Source organism: Lipotes vexillifer, unplaced genomic scaffold, assembly GCF_000442215.2.
Source record: "Lipotes vexillifer unplaced genomic scaffold, Lipotes_vexillifer_v1.1 scaffold1061, whole genome shotgun sequence".
In the NCBI taxonomy this organism is placed as follows: Eukaryota; Metazoa; Chordata; class Mammalia; order Artiodactyla; family Lipotidae; genus Lipotes; species Lipotes vexillifer.
In genome coordinates this window covers 955,814-982,469 of record NW_006789959.1, presented here as the reverse complement: position 1 = coordinate 982,469, position 26,656 = coordinate 955,814, and the positions used below count along the sequence as shown (strand labels likewise).

The 26,656-nt window shown below is 35.6% G+C and overlaps 1 protein-coding gene and 1 pseudogene across 2 annotated transcripts in view; one reads left to right on the top strand and one right to left on the bottom strand.

Moving 5' to 3' along the window:
* The window catches only part of SNX13 (sorting nexin 13), a 154,953-nt gene that overhangs the window by 98,558 nt on the left and 29,739 nt on the right, over positions 1-26,656 (bottom strand). For both annotated transcript variants that reach the window (XM_007463059.1, XM_007463058.1), the window contains 4 exons: positions 12,490-12,602; positions 8,036-8,138; positions 5,104-5,193; positions 3,921-4,042 (listed from right to left, as the gene is read on the bottom strand). In XM_007463059.1, the coding sequence (XP_007463121.1) occupies positions 3,921-4,042; positions 5,104-5,193; positions 8,036-8,138; positions 12,490-12,602 (428 nt within the window). The remainder of the gene's footprint in view (positions 1-3,920; positions 4,043-5,103; positions 5,194-8,035; positions 8,139-12,489; positions 12,603-26,656) is intronic.
* On the top strand, positions 1,888-2,589 carry LOC103070855 (phosphoglycerate mutase 1 pseudogene; annotated as a pseudogene).

The following is a 26,656-nucleotide window of genomic DNA, read 5'->3' as shown; positions in this document are numbered from 1 at the left end:
GAAAGAATACTAACTATTAAGAACAACCTGATTCTAATTCTCGCTCTGCCCCCAACTCAACAGATAATCCTAGACTAATCACTTAATCTTTCTGGAATTTAGCTTCCTTGTCTGTGAAATTATGGATGTTGGACGGCATAAAAACTTAAACTTCTAAATTCCTTCACAACTTTGAAAACATTTTCACAAGGATTATTTTCATTACATTCCACTGAGCAGGGATTTTGCTTTACTCATTGCTGTATCCTCAGCACCTGGCTGGTACAAAGTAGACACAAAATATTAGCTGAATGAATAGATGAATTTGATCATGACAATAACCCTGTGAGGAATGCAGTACTGGGCAGGTATTTATTATTAGGCTTATTTCACATGTGAGAAAAACCAAGATCCAAAAAAAAATGTTTAATACTTGCTCACAGTACTGCGGCTAAATGGTAGAGCAGGATGCAAACTCAAGTCTTCCAATTACTAGTTCACAGTTCTTTCTAGGTCTAAAATTTTTTATATTTTCATATATTGTTAAGCAGTCAGACACAAGAATAATGAACTCTTCTTATTCCCACTCTTCCAAAGGGAGAAAAACATCATTAGGATGGTGTTACCATAAAAAGCAGTGAATGACCGATTCAGAAGAATGATCTTAAAAAATACCTAACACACAATAATGTTACATATATGAAATAAGGAGATAAAATCCAATTTCTGACTTCTTTGATTATACTTTATTATATTTTCTGTGTTCCACAGTAAGTCTACACTCCTAATCATGGCTGGCTACTTTACAATGTTTGCTGTTAATCATAAGGGAGAAGGAGCTCAAATCTATCTAAGTAAGATTAAAATTCAAACCATGAAACTTACTGTAGGCCTCCTCAGTGACCGCAGGCTGAGGAACTCACCTCACACTCTAAAGCTTAAGATCAACTGAATTATAGAAGAAAAAGTCTTGACAGGGCAGCATGAGCTAGAAATATCTATGTGAACAGAGATGGAAACAAAGTAACAGCCCTAGGGCAAAGCTCTATTCTCCAAGACTCTCAAAAGTACAAAAGCAGGGCTTCCCTGGTGGCGCAGTGGTTGAGAGTCTGTCTGCCGATGCAGGGCACGCGGGTTCGTGCCCCGGTCTGGGAGGATCCCACATGCCGCGGAGTGGCTGGGCCCGTGAGCCATGGCCGCTGGGCCTGCACGTCCGGAGCCTGTGCTCCGCAACGGGAGAGGCCACAGCAGTGAGGGGCCCGCGTACCACAAAAAAAAAAAAAAAAAAAAAAAAAAGTACAAAAGTATATTTCAAGAACCTAATTAGGGAAGAAGAGGGGTTGGCTGGAGAATAACACCTTCAGATTTAACAGTGTACTCCTGGCATAGCAATGCAGCCTCCTGCCTTGAGGCCACAGGCTCATAAGAAAATCACTCTGTATACTGGGTAGCAAACTCTTTTATTTAAGAAAAAAAAAAAGATTGCAAATTCGCCCAAAGATAGAATCCTTTCTTTCAAAAATAAATAATTTCTGCATATGAAATGCCCTCCCCAAAATCAAGCAGTTTAAATACAAGGATATAGACCAAAATATTTTGTCATATGGGAGGCAGTATGTAAGGGGTGTTTGTAAAGTGATAATTTTCGTATATCTCAGAAAAGTTTCTTAAAGGAAACTCATTAAAATACACTTCTCTTCTGAAAGTAAACAAATAAACTGAATACGTATTCTCCACTGACTAATGCTCCTCTGGTTTCTTCTTCCTCTAAGAGGACCCCGTTAGGTATGTGCCAAAAGTGAGCAGTTATGCCGAACTATTTTCAGAGCATTTGAATAAAACAGAGTATCTGGGGTGACCTTGGCATCTCAGTGAGCCCCAGTCTATGCTGCACTGGGAACCGCCGCCATGACCACCTACAAGGTGGTGCTGATCCCACACAGGAAAAGCACACAGAACCTGTAGAACAGCTTCAGTGGCTGGAGCAAAGCCAACATGAGCCCAGGAGGCGTAAGAAGGTGAAGCACCACATGCAGGTGCTACAAGATGCTGGCTAAGAGTTTGACATCTGCTTCACCACGGTGCAGAAGAAAGCGATTTGGATCTTCTGGACAGCACTGGATGCCAATGACCAAGTGTGGCCACCAGTAGTGAGGACTTGACTTCAATAAAGCAGAAACTGCTGCCAAACGTGACGAAACCCAGGTAAAGATCTGGACACACTATTATGTCCTACCACCTCTTATGAAGCTCAACCATCCCTTCTACAGCAACATCAATAAAGACTGAGGTATGCAGACCTCACTGAAGATCAGCTACCCTCATGTGAGAGTGAAGTACACTACTGTCAGAGCTCTAGTTCCCCAGATGGAGGAGGGGAAGGGGGTACTGAATACAGCCCACGGCAATAGCCTTCAGGGCACTGTCAACCCTCTGGAGGGTCTCTCTGAAGAGGCTACTGGGGAGCTGCACCTGCCCACTGGTAGTCCCACTGTCTATGAACTGGACAAGAACTTGAAGCCCATCAAGCCCATGGAGTTCCAGGGAAATGAAGAGCCCATGTGTGAAGTGATGGAGGCTATGGCTGCCCAGCGCAAGGCCAAGAAGTGAAGGCAAGCAAGCAGACTACTTTCCCAAGGACACCCCCCTCCCATCCCATTCCTCTGCACCTCTTCCCTGCACATGTCTGTGGGCATCTTAAGTTGTAGCTCCAGATGGGGATCAGTGGCTCCCAATTTTCTTTTAGCCATTTTGTCTCCGGCTCCCATTTCCTTCATACAATCTAGTCAGAACAGCACCTATGGGGCAAGCGGTCCTCAGTCCAAGCCAAGGGAAGACTTATTCAAGAGGGTGGAGAGGAAGTAACTCTGGGACTTTTTGCTGGTGCTTTGTTTATTACTAAGGCCCTGCTTGAGTAGAAGATAGGCAAGAACCATGCTAAGATGTGACCAATGAGGAGGAACAAGAGAGCTTATTTGTGTTCCCAAAAGCTAATCCTGTACTATTTTGTAGTCATGTGACTGCCTGGGAGGCTCTAGTTATTCCAGTAGAAGATGAATGTAACCTGCATGGTGATTCAAACAAACATTTCCTCCATTACAGCAGAGGAACTCGCTCCAGAAGATTAGGATCAATCCTGAATGTTTAAGTGTTGCATTTACTTTTAAAAACTATATATATAAAAAATATATATATGTTGTGTCTATATTTGTACATATAATATATATTTCATATATTATTTATATATAAATATTAATATTAAAAATAACAACAACAAAAACCTTCTGGGGATTTTAGTGGTTGTTAACAGAAAACAAACCATTCCTTACACCAACAGGAGATAAGCTCCCTGACTCCTAAGGTATAGGACTTCACCCTGTTGTATGTTTCAGAACCCCTCCCCTGCCTTATTGTTTTATGGCCATAAAATGCCTCTTGATCATGTCCAAGCATGTCTTTCACTGTGCCAGATTTCTGAATCATATTCCAGTTGTTTGGCGCTGCCACTTGGCCCAGTACTCATTTTCAGCATAACTGTACTAAATCGTATTTCCAGAACAGTATAATAAGGGAGTGATATGCAACTAAAAACAAAATAAAACAGAACAAGAGTATCTGGGTAAGAGGGGAAAAAAGTATTACCAGTAAGTGGGATGAAAGACTTTGAACAGTCACATGATTGGACAACTGGACCCTGAGGAAGAAACGGACGTACAGACTAAGAGAACAGGGATTAGTCAAGATAAACATTCTGTAAATGTAAAGGAACAAAGGTTTTTATGACTCTAGTTCTATAATCTAAGAGTTATCCCACAATAATAATCTACTATTCTACTTACCATGTAATAAATCAATTTTCTCCTTCCATTTGAAAGTTATTTTCCCTATTTATACAAACAATATTTAAATTTTTCTGCATAAATACAATGCAGTGACCTTACCTAGTAGCAAACTGAATGAGTGCATTCTGAAGAGTCTGCCTAATTTCAAGAAGAAAAGATTCATCATCACTTAGTGTATAATACCAATACTGGACATAATCCCTCAAGGAAAATTGGATAACCTAAAACAAAAATATGGAAAAAAATACAATTTTTTAGGATTTAAAAAGTAACAGTGGCAAAGTAAAACCTGAAAGGGTTATTTGAGATTTATATTTATTCTCTACATACTAAATTGTAGTGGTAAATAACTGCCTTCATTAAAAAAGCATCAATATACTAAAAAACATTTCGAAAATTTTTCAATTATTTTGGTAGCCCAATTCATCCACTGTCCAAATTTTTAAAAAAATTAAAGAATTATCCATGGTGAAGCCCCACCCAATTTCAGGTAAAGATGAAGCCTGCAGAAAAAATAAATTTCCAATGCTATAGCATAATGAAGTTTTAATCAGTTTGATGGAATGAGATGCAAAATAATGTCAAGAGATGCTAATAACCTTGGAAATACGTTTTCTTTTGAGAATATCATCAGATTCATTGCACCAAATTATAAAAATGACAACTCACTTAATTCTAATACCGGTGATGCTGCCAACAGCACTGTTAGCCAATAAATAGCAAATAATACAGTTTAATGTACTATGTTTTTGCAAATCAGACAAAGTAAATATGGGTTCATCTAAAAAATAGTATTACAATTTTAAAGTATACATTATTTGTAATAATCACAAAATCAAGAATTGATGAAAAATATTTTAGAGGAGAATAATTTTAATTCTAATTTTTAAAATATTTTTGAATGAAACCATAAATATCCATTTAAAAAAATAATAAAACTAGTAGGAAAAACATCTGATTCATCAAACCACTAAGCTTGTTCATCAGCTGAAGAGTAACATTTTAACTACAAAATAATTAGAAACATTATCAGATGTCAGTAAAAACTTTTTTTTTCTAAATGTAAATTCAACCAAAAGGCTTTAATATCGTATTAAGCAAACACCTTATTATAAATAAGTTCATAAGTAAGGCAGCATCTTTATGTACAGACTCCAAGGACAGCATTATAATGAATTTCCAGCACATTACATAAATAGCAAAAATTATTCCTTCATATTTTCAAAAGCAATGCACCTAGCACACAACATATGGAATTCAAATACCACATACTGAAACTCACTTGCTGGAGAGGTTCATCAATTATATTGGCACCTGTCAATCTTCTATCGATCTTTATAGTCCTGGCTTCCCGTTTCATTTCTTCTAAGCACTGAAAGGAAACCATAACATTCTATTACATAGTTTCTTGATTTAAAGTCTCTGTAGTTTACTTCTAACTAAATATTCATTGTAACTTCCCTGTCATTATCTTCAAGTTAATAAATAACCTTATTTCTTGAGACTCGGGTATAAAGCAAACACTACTTCTCAAATAAACAAAACTAGACATCTAGAAAAAAAAATATTGTGTCATCACCAAAAACAATTATCAGCAAACATTATCTAGAATGTGAGAAATTGAAAATATCAGATATAATATTGCCATATTTCAATGAAACTTTAAAATCATAAGTTAGTGTTTCAGGTGAGTCAAACTAATAATTGTCTTTATTAAACACACCCGTATTTCCTCCTTCTCCCTCCCAGCCCAAAACAGTATACCAGCTGCCAAATGAATGTATTTTAAATTAATTTTACTTAGGGATGGTTTTTAGCAGCTAAAGAAAATGAATTTTTCTCTGTAGTCTTCAGAAAGACCAGTGACCTGGAAATCGGGTGAAAAGTAGTAAGACATTCTTCAATTAAAAATACAAACCAAAGCACAAATACATATAAAAAACATATGCCTCGAGTTATCATATGCAACCTCTAAGATTTTTTCATAAAATATACTTAGGAGCATCATGGCCAACCCTACAGTGAATAACTCAAGAACAAACAATGACCACGTCCCCTCCAAGATCTGGCTGGCACCAAGAAGTCTGCAACAACTCGTCACCTCTTGACCTCACTTCCTCCCAGTTCCCTCTCTTTGTAGCATAACAGAAGCTTGTATTCAAACCCAAACAAGATGGTTCTTTAGGACATTAGTCTGCCATCTTCTTGGTTTGCAGGTTTTCTGAATAAAGTCTCTATTCCTTGCCCCCGCCCCAAAAAAAAAAAAAAAACTTAGGAATCATTTTAGAAATAGCAATCAAAATCACCATTTTTATACCATATACTAAAAAACAGATTATAAAGACTTAACCAGTCTTGACTATGATTTATTACTGTTTAGGATCTTAATTCTTAAAATATTTTGCATCCTCTCTATGTACCGCTCAAGGGAGTGGAAAATATGGATGGCTAGGAAATGATTCAAAAAGAAAAGGCAAAAAAACAAACAACCCAATAGAAAAATGGGCAGAAGATCTTAATAGAGATTTCTCCAAAGAAGACACACAGATGGCCAGTAGGCACATGAAAAGATGCTCATCACTAATTATTAGAGAAATGCAAATCAAAACTACAGTGAGGTACCACCCACCTTACACCAGTCAGAATGGCCATTATTAAAAAGTCTACAAATAACAAATGCTGGAGAGGGCATGGAGAAAATGGAACCCTCCTACACTGTTGATAGGAATGAAAGTTGGTATAGCCACTATGGAAAACAGTATGGAGGCTCCTCAGAAAACTAAAAATAGAGTTACCATATGAGCCAGCAATCCCAATCGTGGGCATATACCTAGACAAAACTACAATTCAAAAACATACACGCACCCCTATGTTCACTGCAGCACTATTCACAATAGCCAAGACATGGAAACAACCTAAATGTCCATCAACAGATGAATGGATAAAGATGTGGTACATATATACAATGGAATACTCCTCAGCCATCAAAAAGAATGAAATTATGCCATTTGCAGCCACATGGATGCAACTAGAGATTATCTTATTATATAAATGAAGTAAATCAGAAAGAGAAAGGCAAATAGTATATGGCATCACTTATATGTGCAATCTAAAATATGGCACAAATGAACCTATCTCTAAAACAGAAACAAAATCACAGACAGAGAGAACAGATTTGTGGTTGCCAAGAGGGAGTGGAGGAGGGAGGGGGGTGGACTGGGAGTTTTGGGTTAGTAGATGCAAACTATTACACTTAGAATGGATAAGCAACAAGGTCCTACTGAATAGCACAGGGAACTATGTCCAATCTCCTGGGATAAACCATAATGGAAAAGAATACTTAAAAAAAGAATGTACGTATGTGTATAACTGAGTCACTTTGCTGTACAGCAGAAATTAACACAACGTTGTAAGTCAACTATACCTCAATTAAAAAAAAAAAAGGTTCATTTGCTCAGAAAGATCTGTGAGCAAACTCAAAGAATACACACTAAAGGGAGTTTTAAAGGGAGACAGAAGTAAGTTTCAGAGATTACTTTAAAAGTTACAGTAAGTATTAGAAAAAAATGTATTTATTTATCAATATGAAAGTCTTATTAGCACATAATGGATAAGTTAATAATTGTAAAATTCAGTTACTGGCATCAACTCCAGACCATTTGCCTCTCTTCATACAAGAAAAACCATTCTTATCCCACAATAATAATTGAAGGCAATGAGACTATGAAGCCTACTTCTAGTACGCAATTCCAATTTTATTTAGAGTATGATATTGAAAAAAAAAGAATATGAAAGATAATATAAAATTGGACTTGAATTATTAAAATTATAGAAACTGCACAGCCTAATCGCAAGCTCTGTTTTTCAAGTGAGTTAAAGAGAAAGTGCCCATTTTCCTCCCTCTGGTTCCGATGCATTTATTTCATTCAAAACGGTATATTCATTGACATTTCCACAAGTCATACACATGATGCATTGAAATTCTAAGTTAAGACAGCAGGAAAAGACCCCAAATTTCTACCTTTTCCTCAAATTTGCATTCTCACCTTTAACATCTAACATGCATTTTCTAAGCCTGATCAGATAGACTCTCATAAATTTATAGTGAGTATTAGTGAATTATAGGAAAATCTGCCAAGCCATATAAAGATGATCACATATCATCACTGCATACAGCAGGACTTTAAGGTTTCACCTTCCTTTACCCTTCTTACCTTAGGAATCCCAGTTGATGTTGGAGGAAGAAATGAGTGTTCACACTGCTCTAGGTACTTCTCTGAGTTTGTTTTTCCAAAGAGGAGAGTAACCACAAAACCCCTGAAAGAAATTTAATTATAGATACAAAAACAAAACTTCACTACAATTTAACATATCTATTTATTACCAAATATATTTTTCAGATTTAACTGATGGCTTACCATTCACTAAAAAGTCAGTTTGTGACTTTGACGAGGCAAGGAATTGACAGATTTTGTTAAGTTCTCAAGTTTAAAACCACTATAAACATTTTGTGAATTTATACAATAATGCCTTTACGAGTTTTCATCCAATATATTTCATAAAGAATCTCAGGCAACATTTTCAAACTTTAGGAAAATAAACCTTCATTAAATAAGTAAGCAAGCTAATAACCAAAGACAAATGAGATGTACATCTATAGCTATACCCACATTTCTATAATTCTGTTAACTAATTAAAGAGAGATATAACTTGCCACTATGAATAGAGAATAAACAAAGGCTATACAGGAAAAAAAAGATCCAATTTACAATTTAAAATAAGACTGGAATTTTAAAAAGAAATATAAATATATCCCCCAAAGTTAATTATTTTTAAAACAATTATGGAGTCAAGTTAAGATAAAATACTGGTTTAGAATACTTTGTATTGACTAAATGCTATCAGTATTTCCTACATTTAAAGGTTCCCAAATAAATCTAAGCACTACTAAGTAGATAGGAAATCCATAAAAGAATATTAAATTTTAATTTTATAATGATTTACAGTAATCTTACAATGATTGAAAGAGAGTAGTTGAGGACTTCCCTGGTGGCGCAGTGGTTAAGAATCCGTCTGCCAATGCAGGGGACACAGGTTCGATCCCTGGTCCAGGAAGATCCCACATGTCGCGGAGCAACTAAGCTCATGTGCCAAACTACTGAACCCGCGTGACACAGCTACTGAAGCCCATGTGCCCTAGAGCCCATGATCCACAACAAAAGAAGCCACTGCAATGAGAAGCCCATGCACTGCAACGAAGAGTAGCCCCCGCTCGCCACAACTAGAGAAAGCCCATGTGCAGCCACGAAGACCCAACACGGACGGACAGAAGGAAGGAAGGAAGGAAGAGTGCAGTGACAAGAAGGGAACAGTAAAAAATTAAACACAGTCAGCCTTAGCTATTGAAAGGAAGATTCTCAAGGTCCTCTGCTTTTTGTGGCTATCTGCCATTTCACCACTCTTCAGTACAGGCACCATAAAAGCAAGGAGGAGGTTGGAGAAACAGATAAAGTCAAATCAACTCACGTCATCAATTCTGTTTCTGTTTCTGTTTCTTTTTTAAAAGGCTGGCCTCAGAATTATCAGTACATTTCACATATCTGTGTTGTATCTGACATTATTACTAAGAATCAAGTTGGTCTTGTATTTCAGTTTTACCTAGCTGTAAGCATATTTAGACACAATAAAATGCTGATATTAAGTTAACAATGCATTTCTAAAAACATTATCATAAAATAAACTGATAAAACGTTCACCTTTGCCCACAGTGTGACAGTAGGAAAGTAAGCTAAGGAAGAGTATGATCTTAGAAAGAACCTAATTAATACCTTCAGCCTTGAGGTTTAACTAAAAACAGGTGTTACAAATGATTGCATAACCAAACAAACATAACGGGAATGCCATTAAATAACTCATATGAGTATTGAAGGTATCCCAAAATAACCAGAAAAAAAAAAAAACACCAAAATTCAAAAACAAACAAAAACCAAAAACTTCTGAGTGGTTTTCTTGCCAAAGGGTTTTCTTATTTTAGAAAATAAGGGATTACCATTGACTATAAGCAAAACATATACATTATCAACACTGTATACAGGTAAACTGCAGAACTCAAAAACTTAGTTTTACTAGCCAAAAAAAAAAAAAAAGATAGTTTCCATAAGAAACTGTATTAATTCCTCTCTGACTTGCATTTTAACTAGGAAAAAGAACAAAAACAAAACTTTAAAACTTACACAACAAAAACAAAAAAACACTAAAACTAAGAAATGATTTTTAGTTATATGAAATGTAACTACTTTATTTAAAATTGATATATAAAGGCCTATTTTGGGGGCTTCCCTGGTGGCGCAGTGGTTGAGAGTCCACCTGCCGATGCAGGGGACGTGGGTTCATGTCCCGGTCCGGGAAGATCCCACATGCCCACATGCCGCGGAGTGGCTGGGCCCGTGAGCTATGGCCGCTGAGCCTGCGTGTCCGGAGCCTGGGCTCCGCAATGGGAGAGGCCACAACAGTGAGAGGCCCGCGTACCACAAAAAAAAAAAAAAGCCTATTTTTGCTCTTAAAATTCATAAGGCACTAAACTATATTAAGCTACATTAAAGAAAGGACAATCATTCTTCATAATTAGAGCCAAAATTAGAAAGATTTTTGACTCAGGAATTGTGATACTCACTGACTGTAACTGAGTAACCTGGGATTGCTTAATTAACTAATCCTCTGAGATGATTCTGGATGCTTGTTAGTATATAAATCGAAGTCCCCTTACCGTGGCACTATATTTCCTGACATCAGTAGTCTGGAACAGAATATCAAATCAATTTATGACATAACATGAACTTGGAATTTCAGATCCTTCCATGTGACTTAATATTATCTAAAGAGTTTATAGTGGCCCTCCCACACTTACCAATATCCCAACTTATCTAAAAAATTTCACAGAACTTTACAAATATCCAAAAACTTTCTTGAAATTATTCCTTAATAAATTAGTAGACTCAAAACGGGAACAACAAAGGTTCCTAGGACTTCAAAATGAATGGACTCGTCACCCTTTTCCCTTCCCCAAATCTTATATGGAGCAGTTGAGTCTAAGAGAAATGATTCTCACCACTCTACCTTCAACTGTAACGCTGTAATTTCTTCCCTTTCTGAAGTATTGTAAAATATTCTGAAATCCTTCCTCACTTTTGCCAAAGGCTTATTCAATTAGTGAAATAAAATAAATCTTTCCTTTGTGAGAGAAACATCTCCTCAATTTCCTTTCCAATCAATAAAAGCAGCCATGACCTTGCAGCGGAGTGGTGAAACCATGCAGCTCTGGCCTTGATTTGTGACTAAAGAATGTAATTCAGGAAGCCCAAATGGCTGCAGATCTGTAAGTCTTCAATCATCTTTATAATCAATGAAGATATTCAGAACTCCATTTATCTGATTCCTATGGCTTATTTCTTAATTGTCTCAGTACATAATACCATATCCAAGCAATTATAAGGAAAATATTAAATCTAATATAAAATACAGTTTTATGAATAGTCCTTGATGTAGCTTCCCAGTTAAATTAATTCTCACTTGTTCAACAATCAGTGGGTGACCTCCCTATAAAATGGTTACACATGACTTTCAAACTCATAACCTGAAAAATGTGTCAGGTGGTAGATATATTCAGAAGCCATCCCTTCAGTGTCTTATACAGTCTCTCTCAGGCCACAGTTTATATATGCTATTCAATTCAGCTAAGTCCTCTAAACCTATAGGCTCAAACAATTCCTCCAAATATTTGGGGTCTCAAAAGATTTTTTTGAAAGAACTCATAGGTATTCACTGCACAAATAATTACATAAATGTATTATACATATACACAAATACACATATATATATATACACACATAAACATTAACAACAAAATGCTCATTTCAGCTAAACTACCTTGTTCAGAGTATCTAAGTAGCAAGCATCTCTCGTTTATACATTTTCTTACATATAATTCATATCTGATACCAAACATTCTACATAGGAAGTTATACTAAATCATGACTGAAACCTCTCCTGTAAAGTTTTATCAACTCAAGGTAAAGCATAAACACTGTAAACCAAATAACCATGAAGAGAAAAATGGCAAAATCAGGTGTTTGTTAGAATTTTCTAGAACAAAATGACAGCATTCCCTAAGGGAAATAATTAACACAATAATTAACATTAACATAATTAACATTAGTGTCTGAAGCCTAATCAATGAAACAGTATCTTCTAGTCTGTAAAACTTGATGTGTCATCTCAATTTAACTTATTTATCTTATTATTCTAATAGATAAGGAAATTTCAACCTTAAAGGGGAAATAACACCAAAAGGAATAAAAAAATCTTTAAAAACTTTTCAAGTTACACAAAAAAGTTTATATCATCAGAAACTGAAATTTATTTTTGAAGATGATGACCCATATTGCTGGTTCAAATCATAACCATCATCGTTTTTATTTCTATAGTTATCTTAATTTTACTATTTTTAACTTTAGTAAAAACAATTTGCAAAAATAGCATTCACAAATAAATCATACTGCCATTTCTCATGATCATTTTTTTTTTCTTATTGAGGTCTCATGGTCATTTGTTTCCATTTTGAACAACTGAACATGACATGAATTATAAAATTATCATTGAGAATACTTACCCACCCACAAAGCAGAGGATATAAAATGCCAAATAAAATATTACAAAGGGTCCAAACGTTATTAGAGAAAGGACAATGCCAAGGCTTCCCCATCCCCATATGGACAGACTGGTCTGAAATAAAGCAGGAAAAAAATCTTTTTAATAAATAAATAGTTTTCCATAGGAACCAGAAAAGAACCAACAAAACTTTTACATAGTTTATATTTCTCCTTTTAAGCATTCATGGTATTGTTTCAGTAATTTTAAAAATATTTACTTTTGAAAGTGTTAAGTACATTCTTGGAAATTTATCTCCCAGAAACAATATACAAAATCTATATGTAGAAACAAATTTATAGCATATCAGCAACTATTTTAAAAAACAATCTATTGGCAATATAAATGAACAACAAATTACATAAATTGTTGAATGACGTGAAGTGATAAAGTATTTATAATAAAAACATTTATACATTTATATATGCAAAAGCATGTATGAAAGCTTAAGTATACAACAGATTGTACTTGTTTATATTTCATCTTAAAACTACAGCATGAGACTTTTTAAAAATTAAAATTTCAAGGTAAAAAACCCATGTCTCACTAAAAATTATATTTTTATTTACTCAAATTGTGTGCAGAAATTTGTAAAATTATAACTGCACAACTTCCAACTTCCCGTTACCAAAACTTACCACGAGTTCAACAAAACATTTCTAAAAATTCTCCATCCTGTTTCCCTATTTCGTTTAGAATTATACTGTATTATCTATTAAAAATACTCCTTTTGTTGAAGGCAAACTGGATTTTAGCAATTTAAGTCATTATGAAATAAATAAATGTATCCAGTTCAACAAGTTCCTATATCCATTTGCCTCGTACTGTAAGGTATACAAAGGATGCATTTGTCCCACTCCTGCCATCAAGAAGCCCAGAGAAGAATGTCTTACAGGAATGAAACAATTAAGACACTGAACCAAAAGAAAATAATAGAAAGCATTATAAGATGCTAAACTGAACGAAATTAATGACAAAAAAACTATGGAATAGACAATAAGTGCTATGGACTATGAGAGAAAGCACAGTTTTACTTATTTATTCATTCATTCATTCATTCACCAGTCATTGACCGCTTCCTATGTGCTGTAAGTTCAAAGTGCTGGGGATATCACAAGGAATAAAGTATACCCTCATAAATCTACATTTTAGTAAGGGAAGAACAACAAGCGCAACCTCATGAATTTACATACCTTTGTAAGTTTACATTCCAGAAGAGGAAAAAAGACATATAATAAGTAAATATATATCAGATGGGGATAAATGCTATAGAGAAAAATAAAACAATTGCATGTGGTTGATCTAAGAAGCTTTCAATGATTAAGTGACACATGAACAGAAATCTTAGATAAGATATAAGGAAAATTTATAATAGCCTTCCTACCCCCAAATAATATTTTTCCATTTATTCATAACTTCTATGTCCCTCAGTGAAGGGATTTTTTAAATTTCTTCTATATAAGGCCTTCACAACTCTTGTTCATTTGTATTTTTATTACCTTTTTTCCTCATCCTGGCCACACCTTTTTAACCAGAGGACAGAATGCCTACTGATGTTTCTACCCTGCCTTCATGATCTCCTTCTTGAATCAGCTGGGGATACTACTGCACCTATGAAGTGGTCTCCCCTGACTTCTTTCCAAGAGATGAAAGTAGGCCATGGTGGTTTAGAATAAAGTACAGAACATTGCAGTCCCTCTGACAATAGTTCTGCTGAACATCCGGGACCTGATCCACACTATAGTATCACCAGATGGCCAACTATAAAAAACAGATGTTATTTCCCAAGATTCATTCAAAACCTTTTCCACTGACTTTCCTGAAAAGAGTTCTTACAAACTCTCAGGAAAGCTCAGACCAGACTATGACCCAGATACGTTATCCAGCCTACCTTCTTCAATGATATTTGACCTAATATTAGCAATATTACTCTTTCTTTACAAAGTTATATTTATGCTTGCTCGCCATTTTTCATAGCTAAACAACTTACTGCTTAAGGATCTATTCAGAGGTTTGAACAATGAAACCAAGCAAAATGGCTATCTCTGGAGATAAAGGAAAGAAGGGAGCATGCAACTGGAGGACAATACACAGGGGGCTTCTCAAATACTCAATACTCAAATGTTCTATATTTTTTAACCAGGTGTTTGCTCTAAACTGTATAGATGTGTTATGGCTCCAACTGTATGACTATCAATTAAAGAAATTTAAAAATTAAATTTTCAGGGCTTCCCTGGTGGCGCAGTGGTTGAGAGTCCGCCTGCCAATGCAGGAGACACGGGTTCGTGCCCCGGTCCAGGAAGATCCCACATGCCGCGGAGCGGCTGGGCCCGTGAGCCATGGGCCGCTGAGCCTGCGCGTCCGGAGCCTGTGCTCCACAACGTGAGAGGCCACAACAGTGAGAGTCCCGCGTACCGCAAAAAAAAAAAAAAAAATTAAATTTTCAAAAAAGAATCACAATTATATAATGTGGGAAAGATTATTAACTCAATTATTTAACATGGGGAGATGCTCAATTGTCTAAAAACTCACATTTTCAGAATCTTACAAGTCTCTTCTTACTCATTTGAAAATGGCAGCAAAACTCATCAAAAAACAAACTCTTATTCATTCAACAAATATTTGTGAATAGCTACGTGCCAGATGCCAGTGATTTAACAGTGAACAAAACAGACATTACCGTCACATGAAAAAATAAAAAAATCTATGGAGAAGAACCTTTCCCTAATTAAGTTTGAGAGGAATTTCTATATTCCAGGGACTAATAAAATTAAACATCTCTAATCAAGCAAGTCAGGTGCTCGTTTGTTTTGTGGTTAATCTCATAATATTTAACTTCAAATGTTAAACTATTCAATGAAATATCAGAATAGAGAACTGTCCAAAATTGAGAAAGTTTCATGTTATATTTAGTGTTCCCATTTACGTATTTGGCTAATATTATAATCTTAACTGGTGAGATTAAGAAGAACATATGATCTAAAACCATTTAAAAATTTTGAGTTCTAATTATTTCCTAAGATGATACAGGATGATAAAATTTACAAAAATTTTGCACTACATCAGAAACTTTTTACAAATTCAGAACGGAAGCCAAAATATATAAATAAATCCACTTCACAGTGATTTACATTAAAATAATACTTGATATGTTACTATTTTCTTCTCCAAACACAATAATCAATACTGAAATATCCATGTGTCTGGTTCCCTAAAATCACTGACACACCACCTGTGAGATGGAAGAAATCTTCATGATCATCTACTGCAGTACTTCTCAGACTTTAAGAATCTTAAATGCAGGTTCTTAAAATGCAGATTCTGATCCACTATATCTGGGGTGGTGTCTGTGATACTTTTATTTCTAATAAGCTACCAAGACTGTTCAGAACTAAGGACAATTATATATTTATAATTCTCCTAAATTAGCCTCTAGGTCCACAAAACCTTACAATTCCAGAACCCAAAACCTCTGAAAATCAAAATTGTATCAAGTATTCTACATACCTATCTCATTTACTCCTCAGAACAACTTATGAAGTAATCAAGAAGGTAATACAGCATAGTGCTCAAAAAATATGAACACTGGAGTTTAACTATCTGAGTGCAAATTTCACGTTTACTATTTATTAGCTGTGTAACCACTCCATGCCTTCATTTCCTCACCTACATTACGTGGTTTTTGGAGAAGTAAATAAGCCCATGGTCTAGTGGTCGACTTTAGCTTAATCGTTATTATTATCCCTAGTTTAACAACACAGAAACTAAAATACAGAGACTTTTTTTTAAAATGGCCCAAGGTCACACAGTTAGTATGAGAGTGGGATTTGATCCTATTCAAATCCTGACTCCTTAATGAACCTTAAAATTTGTCAGCTGACAACTGCCTGAAATTAAAACTCACAATAAGAAAAAAATGTTAAAATCATAAATGAGTGCTTTCTTTTATTTAAATATTCATCAGCTTAATATGCCTCCCAAGAAATTAGTCAGAACACTACTTGTAATGAATGTTATAAATTCCCGGTTTGAGTATCAAGTACATAAATATAAAGTATAATTTTTATTAGACAATCAGTTTATCTATAAATAATGAAAATAATTTCAGTTTCAAAGGGTATCAATTTTATTAGCATGCCCTGGTTCTTATATGTATCAGTTTGGCCTTGAGCAGAGGGACACACAAAGACATAAAAAATGACTCCTGCTGCCAAGATGCTTAAAATCGAGAAGTGACAATGTAAAAAATCTTAAATGCCTCCTGATAGTAGAAAGCAAATGAAAATAATTTACATTGTGGTATTTTATGCCTATCAATTCATACTACCATTTATCTCATTTCATCCTCATCACAGACTTTTACTGCGTTGGCCAAAAGGTTCGTTCAGTTTTTTCCGTAAGATGGCTCCAGTAGCACTTAGCTGTCTTTAACTTCATTCGAAACAATTTTGTTAGATTGTATGTGACAGCTGTCCTATCAGCGTGCATTTTAAAAGAAGACTTATAAAAATTGGTGAATTTTTGTGTAGCCATTTTAATACTGAAGATGGAAGAAAAAAAGCAACATTTCCGGCATATTATGTTTTATTATTTCAAGAAAGGTAAAAACACAACTGAAATGCAGATAAAGATTTGTGCAGTGTATGGAGAAAGTGCTGTGACTGACTGACTGGGTCAAAAGTGGTTTGCACAGTTTCGTGCTGGAGATTTCTCGCTGGACAATGCTCCATGGTTGGGTAGACTAGTTGAAGTGGACAGTGATAAAGACAGTAATTGAGAACAATCAACATTATACCACGTGGGAGATAGCCGGCACACTCAAAATATCCAAATCAAGCACTGAAAATCATTTGCACCAGCTTGGTTATGTTAATTGCTTTGATGTTTGGGTGCCACATAAGTTAAGTGAAAAAAAACTTCTAACCATATTTCTGCATGCAATTCTCTACTTGAACGTAATGAAAATGTTCCGTTTTTAAAACAAATTGTGACGGGCGATGAAAAGTGGATACTGTACAATAATGTGGAACAGAACAGATCGTGGGGCAAGCGAAATGAACCACCACCAACCACACTAAAGGCTGGGTCTTCATCCAAAGAAGACGATGTTGTGTATATGGAGGGAGTGAAAGGGAGTCCTCTATTATGAGCTCCTTCCAGAAAACCAAATGATTAATTCCAACAACTACTGCTCCCAGTTAGACGACCTGAAAGCAGCACTTGATGAAAAGCATCCAGAATTAGTCAACAGAAAACGCATAAACTTCCGTGAGGATAAACGCAAGACTGCATGTTTCTCTGATGACCAGGCAAAAACTGGTAGGGCTTGGCTGGGAAGTTCTGATTCATCTGCCCCTTCAGATTTCCATTTATTTAGATCTTTACAAAATTCTCTTAATGGAAAAAATTTCAATTGCCTGGAAGACTGTAAAAGGCACCTGGAACGTTCTTTGCTCAAAAAGATAAAAAGTTTTGGGAAGACGGAATTATGAAGTTGCCTGGAAAATGGCAGAACATAGTGGAACAAAAGCGTGAATACGCTGTTCAATAAAGTTCTTGGTGAAAATGAAAAATGTGTCTTTTTACTTAAAAACCGAAGGCACTCTTTGGACACCCCAATATAATAGGAAAGGTAGCAGAATACAGTACTAAAAACACAGAATCAGAAATTACAGGTTCCAGTTTGCCACTAATGCTCTGTGTAACCACTGCAAAATCACTAACCACTCTTTGATCCAGAACTCACACTAGCACAATGAAGGAGCTGAGGTGTGAGACCATCTCTCAAGTCAAGTGTATCTAAAGCAGACTGATTAAGTAACTTGGATGCAGAGCTAGGCATAGACTCTCCTGGCTACGTGTGGAGAGTGGGGCTAAGTGCAAACAGCTATTTTATATATTAATAGATCACATGAAGCACAGACTGTCAGAGCTCCTAGAGAACAGACCTTGGACTCTCATAAGAGTCTTACTAGAGTGAGTCAGCCACTCTCAGTTATATTCACCTGATATGTCTCAACACATTACATGGCATAGGGAAGCCAGATAGGGCTGAGAATCTTAAAGCTGATATTACTGCAATGCCAACTTGGATCACAGAAATTATATAAAAGAATTCAACAACAAAAACAAGTACCCATAAGAAGAGTCGCCTTATTGAAACTATAGATTGTTTTCCTTCCACCTTATTCCACCTATAATAAATTGGAAGTTCTTCTCCAAGTAATTTCAGTAGAATGCGCTCCTGACACAGAACTTTGGCTCATTCAACATTACATAATAATTTAACCAAGGCCTGCTACAAAGAAGCTGCTCACTAAATACAGAACTAATTAATTAATTTACTAACTAGAGAAATTAAATAAGGGAAGAAATGGAAAGAGAAGGTAGGGGAGAAAAGAGAGAAAAGGGGAAAGGGCAAGAAAAGGAAAAGGGGAAGGGAAAGTGAAAAAGAAAAGAACGCTAAATTGAAGTCCTACCCCTCACCCCCACCTTAGGACTTAGGCAGAGTTATACATTCCTACCAGCACAACCCTGCACCAAGCCCCCAACCTCCAAAAAAAAAAAAATCTCCCAAGAGCTTGGTCCTTTTTCTCCCATAGGACTGATGTACAGAAATAACATACTTTTGACTGTCTCAACATACCCTACATCAGCCTACATCACGACTTCCCTTTCAGGGAGGCAGCCACGGAGAGGCAGCCACACAGGGATCATCAGTACATTTAGCTAAGTTGGTCCCAAAACCCCTCTTTTCATACTCCTGGGACATGGAAGTAAAGATCCTCTTCCACTCACATGTATTTAAGATACCTAGTATATCCTTGTGAGGATGATTAAAGACTAGCACGATATGGTGCACATTTTCAATCCAGCTGTTGAGCCAGGAGGGATAGAGGGCCTTGTCTCCAAGATGGCTAACTGCCCAGCTGGCAAAGATGATGGCCACTGGCTACCTGTGGAGATTATCCTCTCTCTCCCAACTAGGGGTGCCCAGAATAATTAGGTTATATACACACATATACACCAGCCCCATGTATTTTTAGTTCTTTGGTAACAGAACCCTCTCCCTCAAAACAGAAATCTATTGTTCAACTTTTATATGTTTTCAAGAATTAATTATGTACACATATGTAGGTAACTACTTTAACAAACCCTTCAATGTTTTATTAGAGCAGTAGTTATAAAAGATCATAGACTACTACATAATTAGGACTCCTAGATCCAATGATGAAGAAAATACAAGAAAACAAAAAAAGCTACAATTATTTCAGTGTTTTTTAAACTAGATACCATCAATTACAAAATAACTATACAGTCTGAAACAACAGCAGGTACATTCATATGCACTTGTTTTTTCAGGATACAAACTAAGTTAGGCTGCACAACCCCTCCCCAGCCCACAGCCCATACATTGGGGATCACTGGAATTAGAGTCTAAAAGAAATTACAGTACTGAAAAAACAAAGGACTGTATTTACTGAATGCTTTCCCTTATAAAGAATAATAAAAGTATTTAAAATGTGGATGGAGCAGTATAGCAAAGAACAGTCCTGACAGGCTTCTAGTAGACTCAAAGCCTCCAACTTCAAAACCACGTTAACAAGGTTTCCTGAATTTCCAATTAAAGGTCCAGTAGATACACAAAGCTGAAATAAATTAATCAAAGGTGCTTTTTAGAAGCTGTAGTTATACATAATGTTATTGTGCCTTAATAATAAATAACTGCAGGACTTCCCTGGTGGCGCAGTGGATAAGAATCTGCCTGCCAATGCAAGGGACACAGGTTCGATCCCTGGTCTCAGAAGATCCCACATGCCGCGGAGCAACTAAGCCCAAGTGCCACAACTACTGAGCCTGCGCTCTAGAGCCCATGAGCCACAACTACCAAGCCCACATGATGCAACTACTGAAGCCCGCACACCTAGAACCGGTGCTCCGCAGGAAGAGAAGCCACCGCAGTGAGAAGCCCGTGCACCACAACAAAGAGTAGTCCCTGCTCTCCACAACTAAAAGCCTGCGCACAGCAACAAAGACCCAGCCCAGCCAAAAATAAATAAAAAATAAACTAAAATTAAAATATTAATAATTAAAAAACTGCAAAACATCATAGTAAAGACTTTTTAAAACAAACGTTTAACCTAGAGGGATGGGATAGGGAGGATGGGAGGGAGACGCAAGAGGGGAGGGGATATGGGGATATATGTATATGTATAGCTGACTCACTTTGTTATAAAGCAAAAACTAACACACCATTGTAAAGCAATTATACTCCAATAAAGATGTTTTAAAAAAAAGAGAAATAAGATAGATTATTTTCCTTATGTTTCCATTTGACAGATGTCTATTTTTAATTTACATATACATCAGTCTCATTCCTAAACAAATACATATGTATGTATACATGTATATATAGATAACATACAAAAAGGAAAAGTATTCCCTTAAAAATAACTGATTAAAGCAAAATTTTTAAAGCTACTAAAGAATAAGACAGCTAAATTTCTAATTATGTGAACTAAAAGAATCCATCAAGATATCAGAAAAAAAATACCAATCCTGGGCATTTTGAACAAATTTTTTTTGTATCAGCATACTTATCCTGATTATTTTTTTATTTCAATTACATACCAGTAGAGGAAAGCATGTATAGCTATCATTCATCTAAGAAAGGGAGGGTGAGAGTTATAAATTTATAAACATTTGCTTATTTTTTTTAAATATAAGGATACACAGAAATTTTTTTAAATGACGATCTATAAGGAATGGAGAAAACAGGGTAAAGGGGACAGGGATAAGAACTGGACACTCTGAAAATACCTTGCTCTGTAAATCTGACTTTGTATCAGTATAAATATTTTACATATAAAAAGAATTTCAAAAGCAAAGTGAAATTTAAAAATCTAACTGAAATACTAACAATGTTGGAATAACCACACAGAGAAAGCAATATAGTAATTTTACTATGAATCATTGCTTCAGTAAAAAATAGTGTTGATAGTTCCACTAAAACGAACTACGGCTATTGGAGGAATGGCTGATTCCAAGTCTGGAGAAGGCACTAAGTTTAAGATGGGCCTGGAACACTTTGCCATACCAAAAAGCTACCGAAGATTACTAAGAATATGTCAAAACTCAGCAGACAACCTGAAGAGGCTTCACCTGGCTAGAGATGGAATCAGTAACACTAACAACTACAATGTATTGGAGCACTTCAAATATTTGAGTTCATAAAATCATAGAAAGATTTTTAAATTTCATTGATCACCTTTGAAGGGTTCTAAAGAACCAGCTCTTTTTGAAAAGTGGTAGAGAATTAGGCATTTATCAGGCTAATCAGAGAGTTGATGAAAAATCAGTTTCTCTTTAAGGAAAAAAATCCATATAAGAAATGACAGAATATTGCCATATTGCAATCCCTAACATATTTAGGGATCTACCAGTCTAACACGTGCAAGGGAGGGATGGAGGGGGGGGAGAGAGAGAGAATGAAAGAGAGAATATGAACCAGACATTACATGCCTCTTGAAATAAAAATACACATCGCCATCTATCAAAGAGTTTTGTGGGGGTGGGGTGGGGGGACTCGAACCTCAATCTGAGGAAAAGCAGAAGACTGAGAAAATGTTACAATACATCATGGAGATGAACTTAGCAAAATTCAGACTGTGAGAAACACTAAAGGGCAAAAGACCCAATTCCTTCAACAAATAAAGGGCAAAGGGAAAAAAAATAAAGAGAAAGAGGGAAGAAGGTGGTTGAGGAGAACCTGTGGGTTAAAACTGCAATAGGTAGAGCTTATTCAACCTGATTTTAACAAAAATACAGTGGAAAAAGGAGAAGAAGAATGAGGAGAGAAAGAAGGAAGAGAAACTGGGTAATTCTAAGTATCTTCTGAATATTTAATGACATTAACAAGTTACTGCTTATCTTTTAGCTTAAATTATTATAACAAAAAGAACCCTTATGTTTTAGAGATGCATGATGAAATATTTAAAGATGAAATCATGTATCTGGAATATGCTTCAAAATAATTCTGAAAGTGGACAGTAGAGGAAAAGTGAAAAAGGATATAGACAAAATATAATTAGCCGTGAGTTGGTAAATGTCTAAGCTGGGCATGACAGAGGAAGTTCATTAAACTAATCCTTCTACTTGTAGTGTTCAAATTTTTTCACTAAAAACATTTTTTAAAACACACACAATAATCACAAAATTCACTTACATAGTAAATGTACTTGCATTTCTTAAGGAACCAATGCAGGAAATAAACAGCGCACAAACATGCTACATGTTCACAGCCCAGATAATTAAACTGGAATTAAAAATTTCCTGTGATTAGTTGATAGTAGAGCAATATACACTTGGCAATTCAATTAAGAAAAAGATTCTTTTAAATATGGAATTACTGTAATGACTTTTAATATCCTATTTCATGTGTGGGTTATATATTTATTTTATGTAAGAATTACTGCCTTTCAAAATAATTATTTGGAGGAGTTACACTGATCCTATAATAATTAGATAACCATGTATTGGACTTTAGTTATACAAAGATGAATCAGGCAGTTTCTGCCCTCAAAACGCTCATAAACTAAAAAGGTAAAATACACATGTAATGATAACACAAATGTGGTAAGTGCCATAATAAAAAGTTACAAAGTGTTTGGGAATACAAAAAAGATAAATCCTCCAGAGCTTAAACAGTACTGACACTCCTTTAAAATTGGTTTCCAAAGGCAGTTTTGCAGTTGAACAAGAAAAATCAATCTCTTTTCTTTTCAGTTACCCACTTCTTTCCATCAAAATGGTATTACCCGAAATTAATTACTCACTTGATTTACTAAAGTTTGGGTAATTTCCAAAAATAAAAATTCCAAGTGAACAAAGATTCACAAATGCCAACGCTACATAAGAGTGTGCCACAGGGGAAGTAATCTTTCATGCAAAAGTTGGACAGGGAATATCATTTGTTTACTAAACTTCTAAGCCCAATGCTCAAGGCTATTTATACTTTTATGTGTAAATATATTTAAAGATTCCATTTATAAATGGCAACAAAGTAAGTTGTGAGAGATAAATGCACTATCCAAGAGTTTCCAAAAACTACACATAACCAAATACAATCTTTTGCAACAAATGGTGCTGTCACAGACATCCACAAAGAAAAAAATTAATCTAAGACACGGATCTTATACCTTTCACAAAAATTAACTCAAAATGGACACAGACCTAAATGTAAAACATAAAACTATAAAACTCCAGAAGAAAACTTAGGAGAAAACCTAGATAACTTTGGGTATGGTGATGCATTTTTAGATATAATACCAGACATAATCCATGAAAAAAATAATTGATAAGCTGGACTTCATTAAAATTAGAAGCTTCTCTGTACTTTGTACTTTCCTTTTAATTTTGTTATAAATCTAAAACTGTTCTTTTAAAAAAGTCTTTAAAAAAAACTACATATAATCACAAATACAAGATGATTTTACAACGGGAGAGAATGGTAACAAGACAGCACCAGTCATGAATTATAATAAACGGATACACCGTCATAGTCATTATCAATGCACAAAAGTATGAAACTCAATCGTCAAACTGCTCAAAATTCATTCAACTTTATAAAAATGTAAAGAAACCTATTTTTACATAATGTTAAAATTAATCCACCTGCCAATGCAGGGGACACGGGTTCAAGCCCTGGTCCAGGAAGATCTCACATGCCATGGAGCAACTAAGCCGGTGCACCACAACTACTGAGCCTATGCTCTAGAGCCCACAAGCCACAACTACGGAGTCCGTGTGCCACAACTACTGAAGCCCGCAAACCTAGAGCCCCTGCTCCACAAGAGAAGCCACCGCAATGAGAAGCCCACACACCGCAACAAAGAGTAGCCCCCGCTCTCTGCAACTAGAGGAAGCCCGCATGCAGCAATGAAGACCCAATGCAGGCAAAAATTTTAAAAAATAAAATATACTTTTTTAAAAATGTGTCCTTTAAAAAAAAATTAACTATTTAGATTCATTTCATAGATTTCATAATCTCTCATCTTAGGACAGGAAACAAGAGGTCAACATCTCGGATACAGAAAACCTTAAGAGAAACTATAAACATACACAAAATATGTATCATGTAATTAAGGCAAATTGTTTGATGATCAGAATTTTAGTTGACATAATACATTAGCACATACTTCAACTACCTCCACCTAGACTCCCAAAGAAAATCACACTGTCTTTATTCAGGATACCTAGTGTATGAATTCCTCTCATAATCTACTCTAGTGTGGTCTAACATTCTAACATTTTGTGGCACAGTTTTTTAAATATAACTTTTACTTGTGAGATCTAATTTTTAAACAAATTGAATTTATTTACAAGGGAAAGCCGTTGCTAAAAGGGAACATGCGCACTCAAAACTATGTAAGTTCCACTTGCAGGAATCATTACTTTTCCCTCCCATGGAGAACAAATAGAAAATCCAAAGGTCAGTTCCAACGTACCTCCCTGATTTTCCTCTGGAATGAGATTTTCTATATAAATTCTTTGACTCAACAAAAATAAATAAATACAGTAAGCTCTAACAAATTATACTTTGAGTACATTCAGTAAATCAGGTGTTCAGAACTTGAAACCCACCAAGTGACAGAAACATTATTATTCACGTGGGTTACATTCTGGTGGCAAAACACCAAAGCTGGGTGTGGGGATGGGTGTGTGTGTGTGTGTTTAATTTTGTACTTAAATATGCATGATAAAATAATAGAAATATATCCTCCCTAACTAAACACTCCAGTTTCAAGTCACTGATCATGGTGCCCAGGATCAAAACCTCAGCAAATAAGGAAATGAAGATAGGGAGGATTCATTACCAGAATACTTACTGCAGATGGGATAGGAGTCAGCCCATCTGATTTCATGACCCTTTATTACTCAATCGTCCAAATCAAGAGATTGAGCCTGTCTCCTTTTCCACTACAGTCTTCTGAGGCTTCCAAGTCAAGTTTCCTCTCTTACCCTAGTATGCAATAGAACCAAACACACCTCAAACATCTCAGTAAGTGATGATGGTTGGTCTTTGTCACAAAGAATTTAAGGTTTGAGAAAGGGATCAAAAACTGCCAGCATAGTATTTTTTTTAATTCAATAAACATTTTTTAAAAATCACATAAAAATCAGGATTTCTGACTTTTCTTGAAAAACAGAAAAATCTGGCATCAGTGGAATCACCTCCCTGCAAGACAATAATGGAATGAAGCTGAGTGGCAACAATTCCCATGAAAATGAGCCACAAACTCCTCGGTAGTGTCACAGTCCCAAAATTTGCTATAAGGTGTACCTGATGTGAGTCCAAGATGTGATTTATCACCGTAACTTTACAGTTGTTTTAATGAAAGAAGCAAAATATTTATCTGTATCTATGTTACTATCAGAAGAGAAAAAACAAAAGACAAACCAAGAAAGTAATATGTTTAAAAAATGGCAGGCAACCTATTTCTTAGTGGAAGTAAAGTTAGAAATACATATCCCCATTTCATGAAGGGATGTGAATTCACATTAAGCGTTTCCTTTTCCCTAGTTTAGTCTGACAACAGACACTTCAAAGAGGAATAAACTAATAGCCTCAAGAAGAATCCAGTGGAGTAAAGAATGGAAGGAACAAACAGGGGCTGCAAAGGGGAAATTTCTGAAATCTGTTAAAGTGGGAAAGAATAAAAGGAAATTAAAGAGATAAAAAAAATTTCTACTGCTTTGCAAGTATACCAGATTATCTTTAAGCAGAAGAAAGCCTGCAACGCCCAGGATTCTGTTTTCACTCTCCTACAGTCTTACTATATATGCAATCCCTGAGTAATCTTGTTTTCTAATCTACCACTTTTAACCACCTCATACGTACCATGACTTCCAAAACTGTGCCTCCAGCCCAGATATACCTCCTGAATTTCTAACACTTATATTCAACAGCATACTGAACGCTTCTGCCTGAATTTCTCATGGGTACCTCAAACTCATCATGTCTAAAATTAAATTCATTCCATACCCCAATTTCCTATATTCCCTCATTTAAATTAAAAGGAGGAGACGTCGACATAGAGAATGGACTTGAGGATACAGGATGGGCAGGG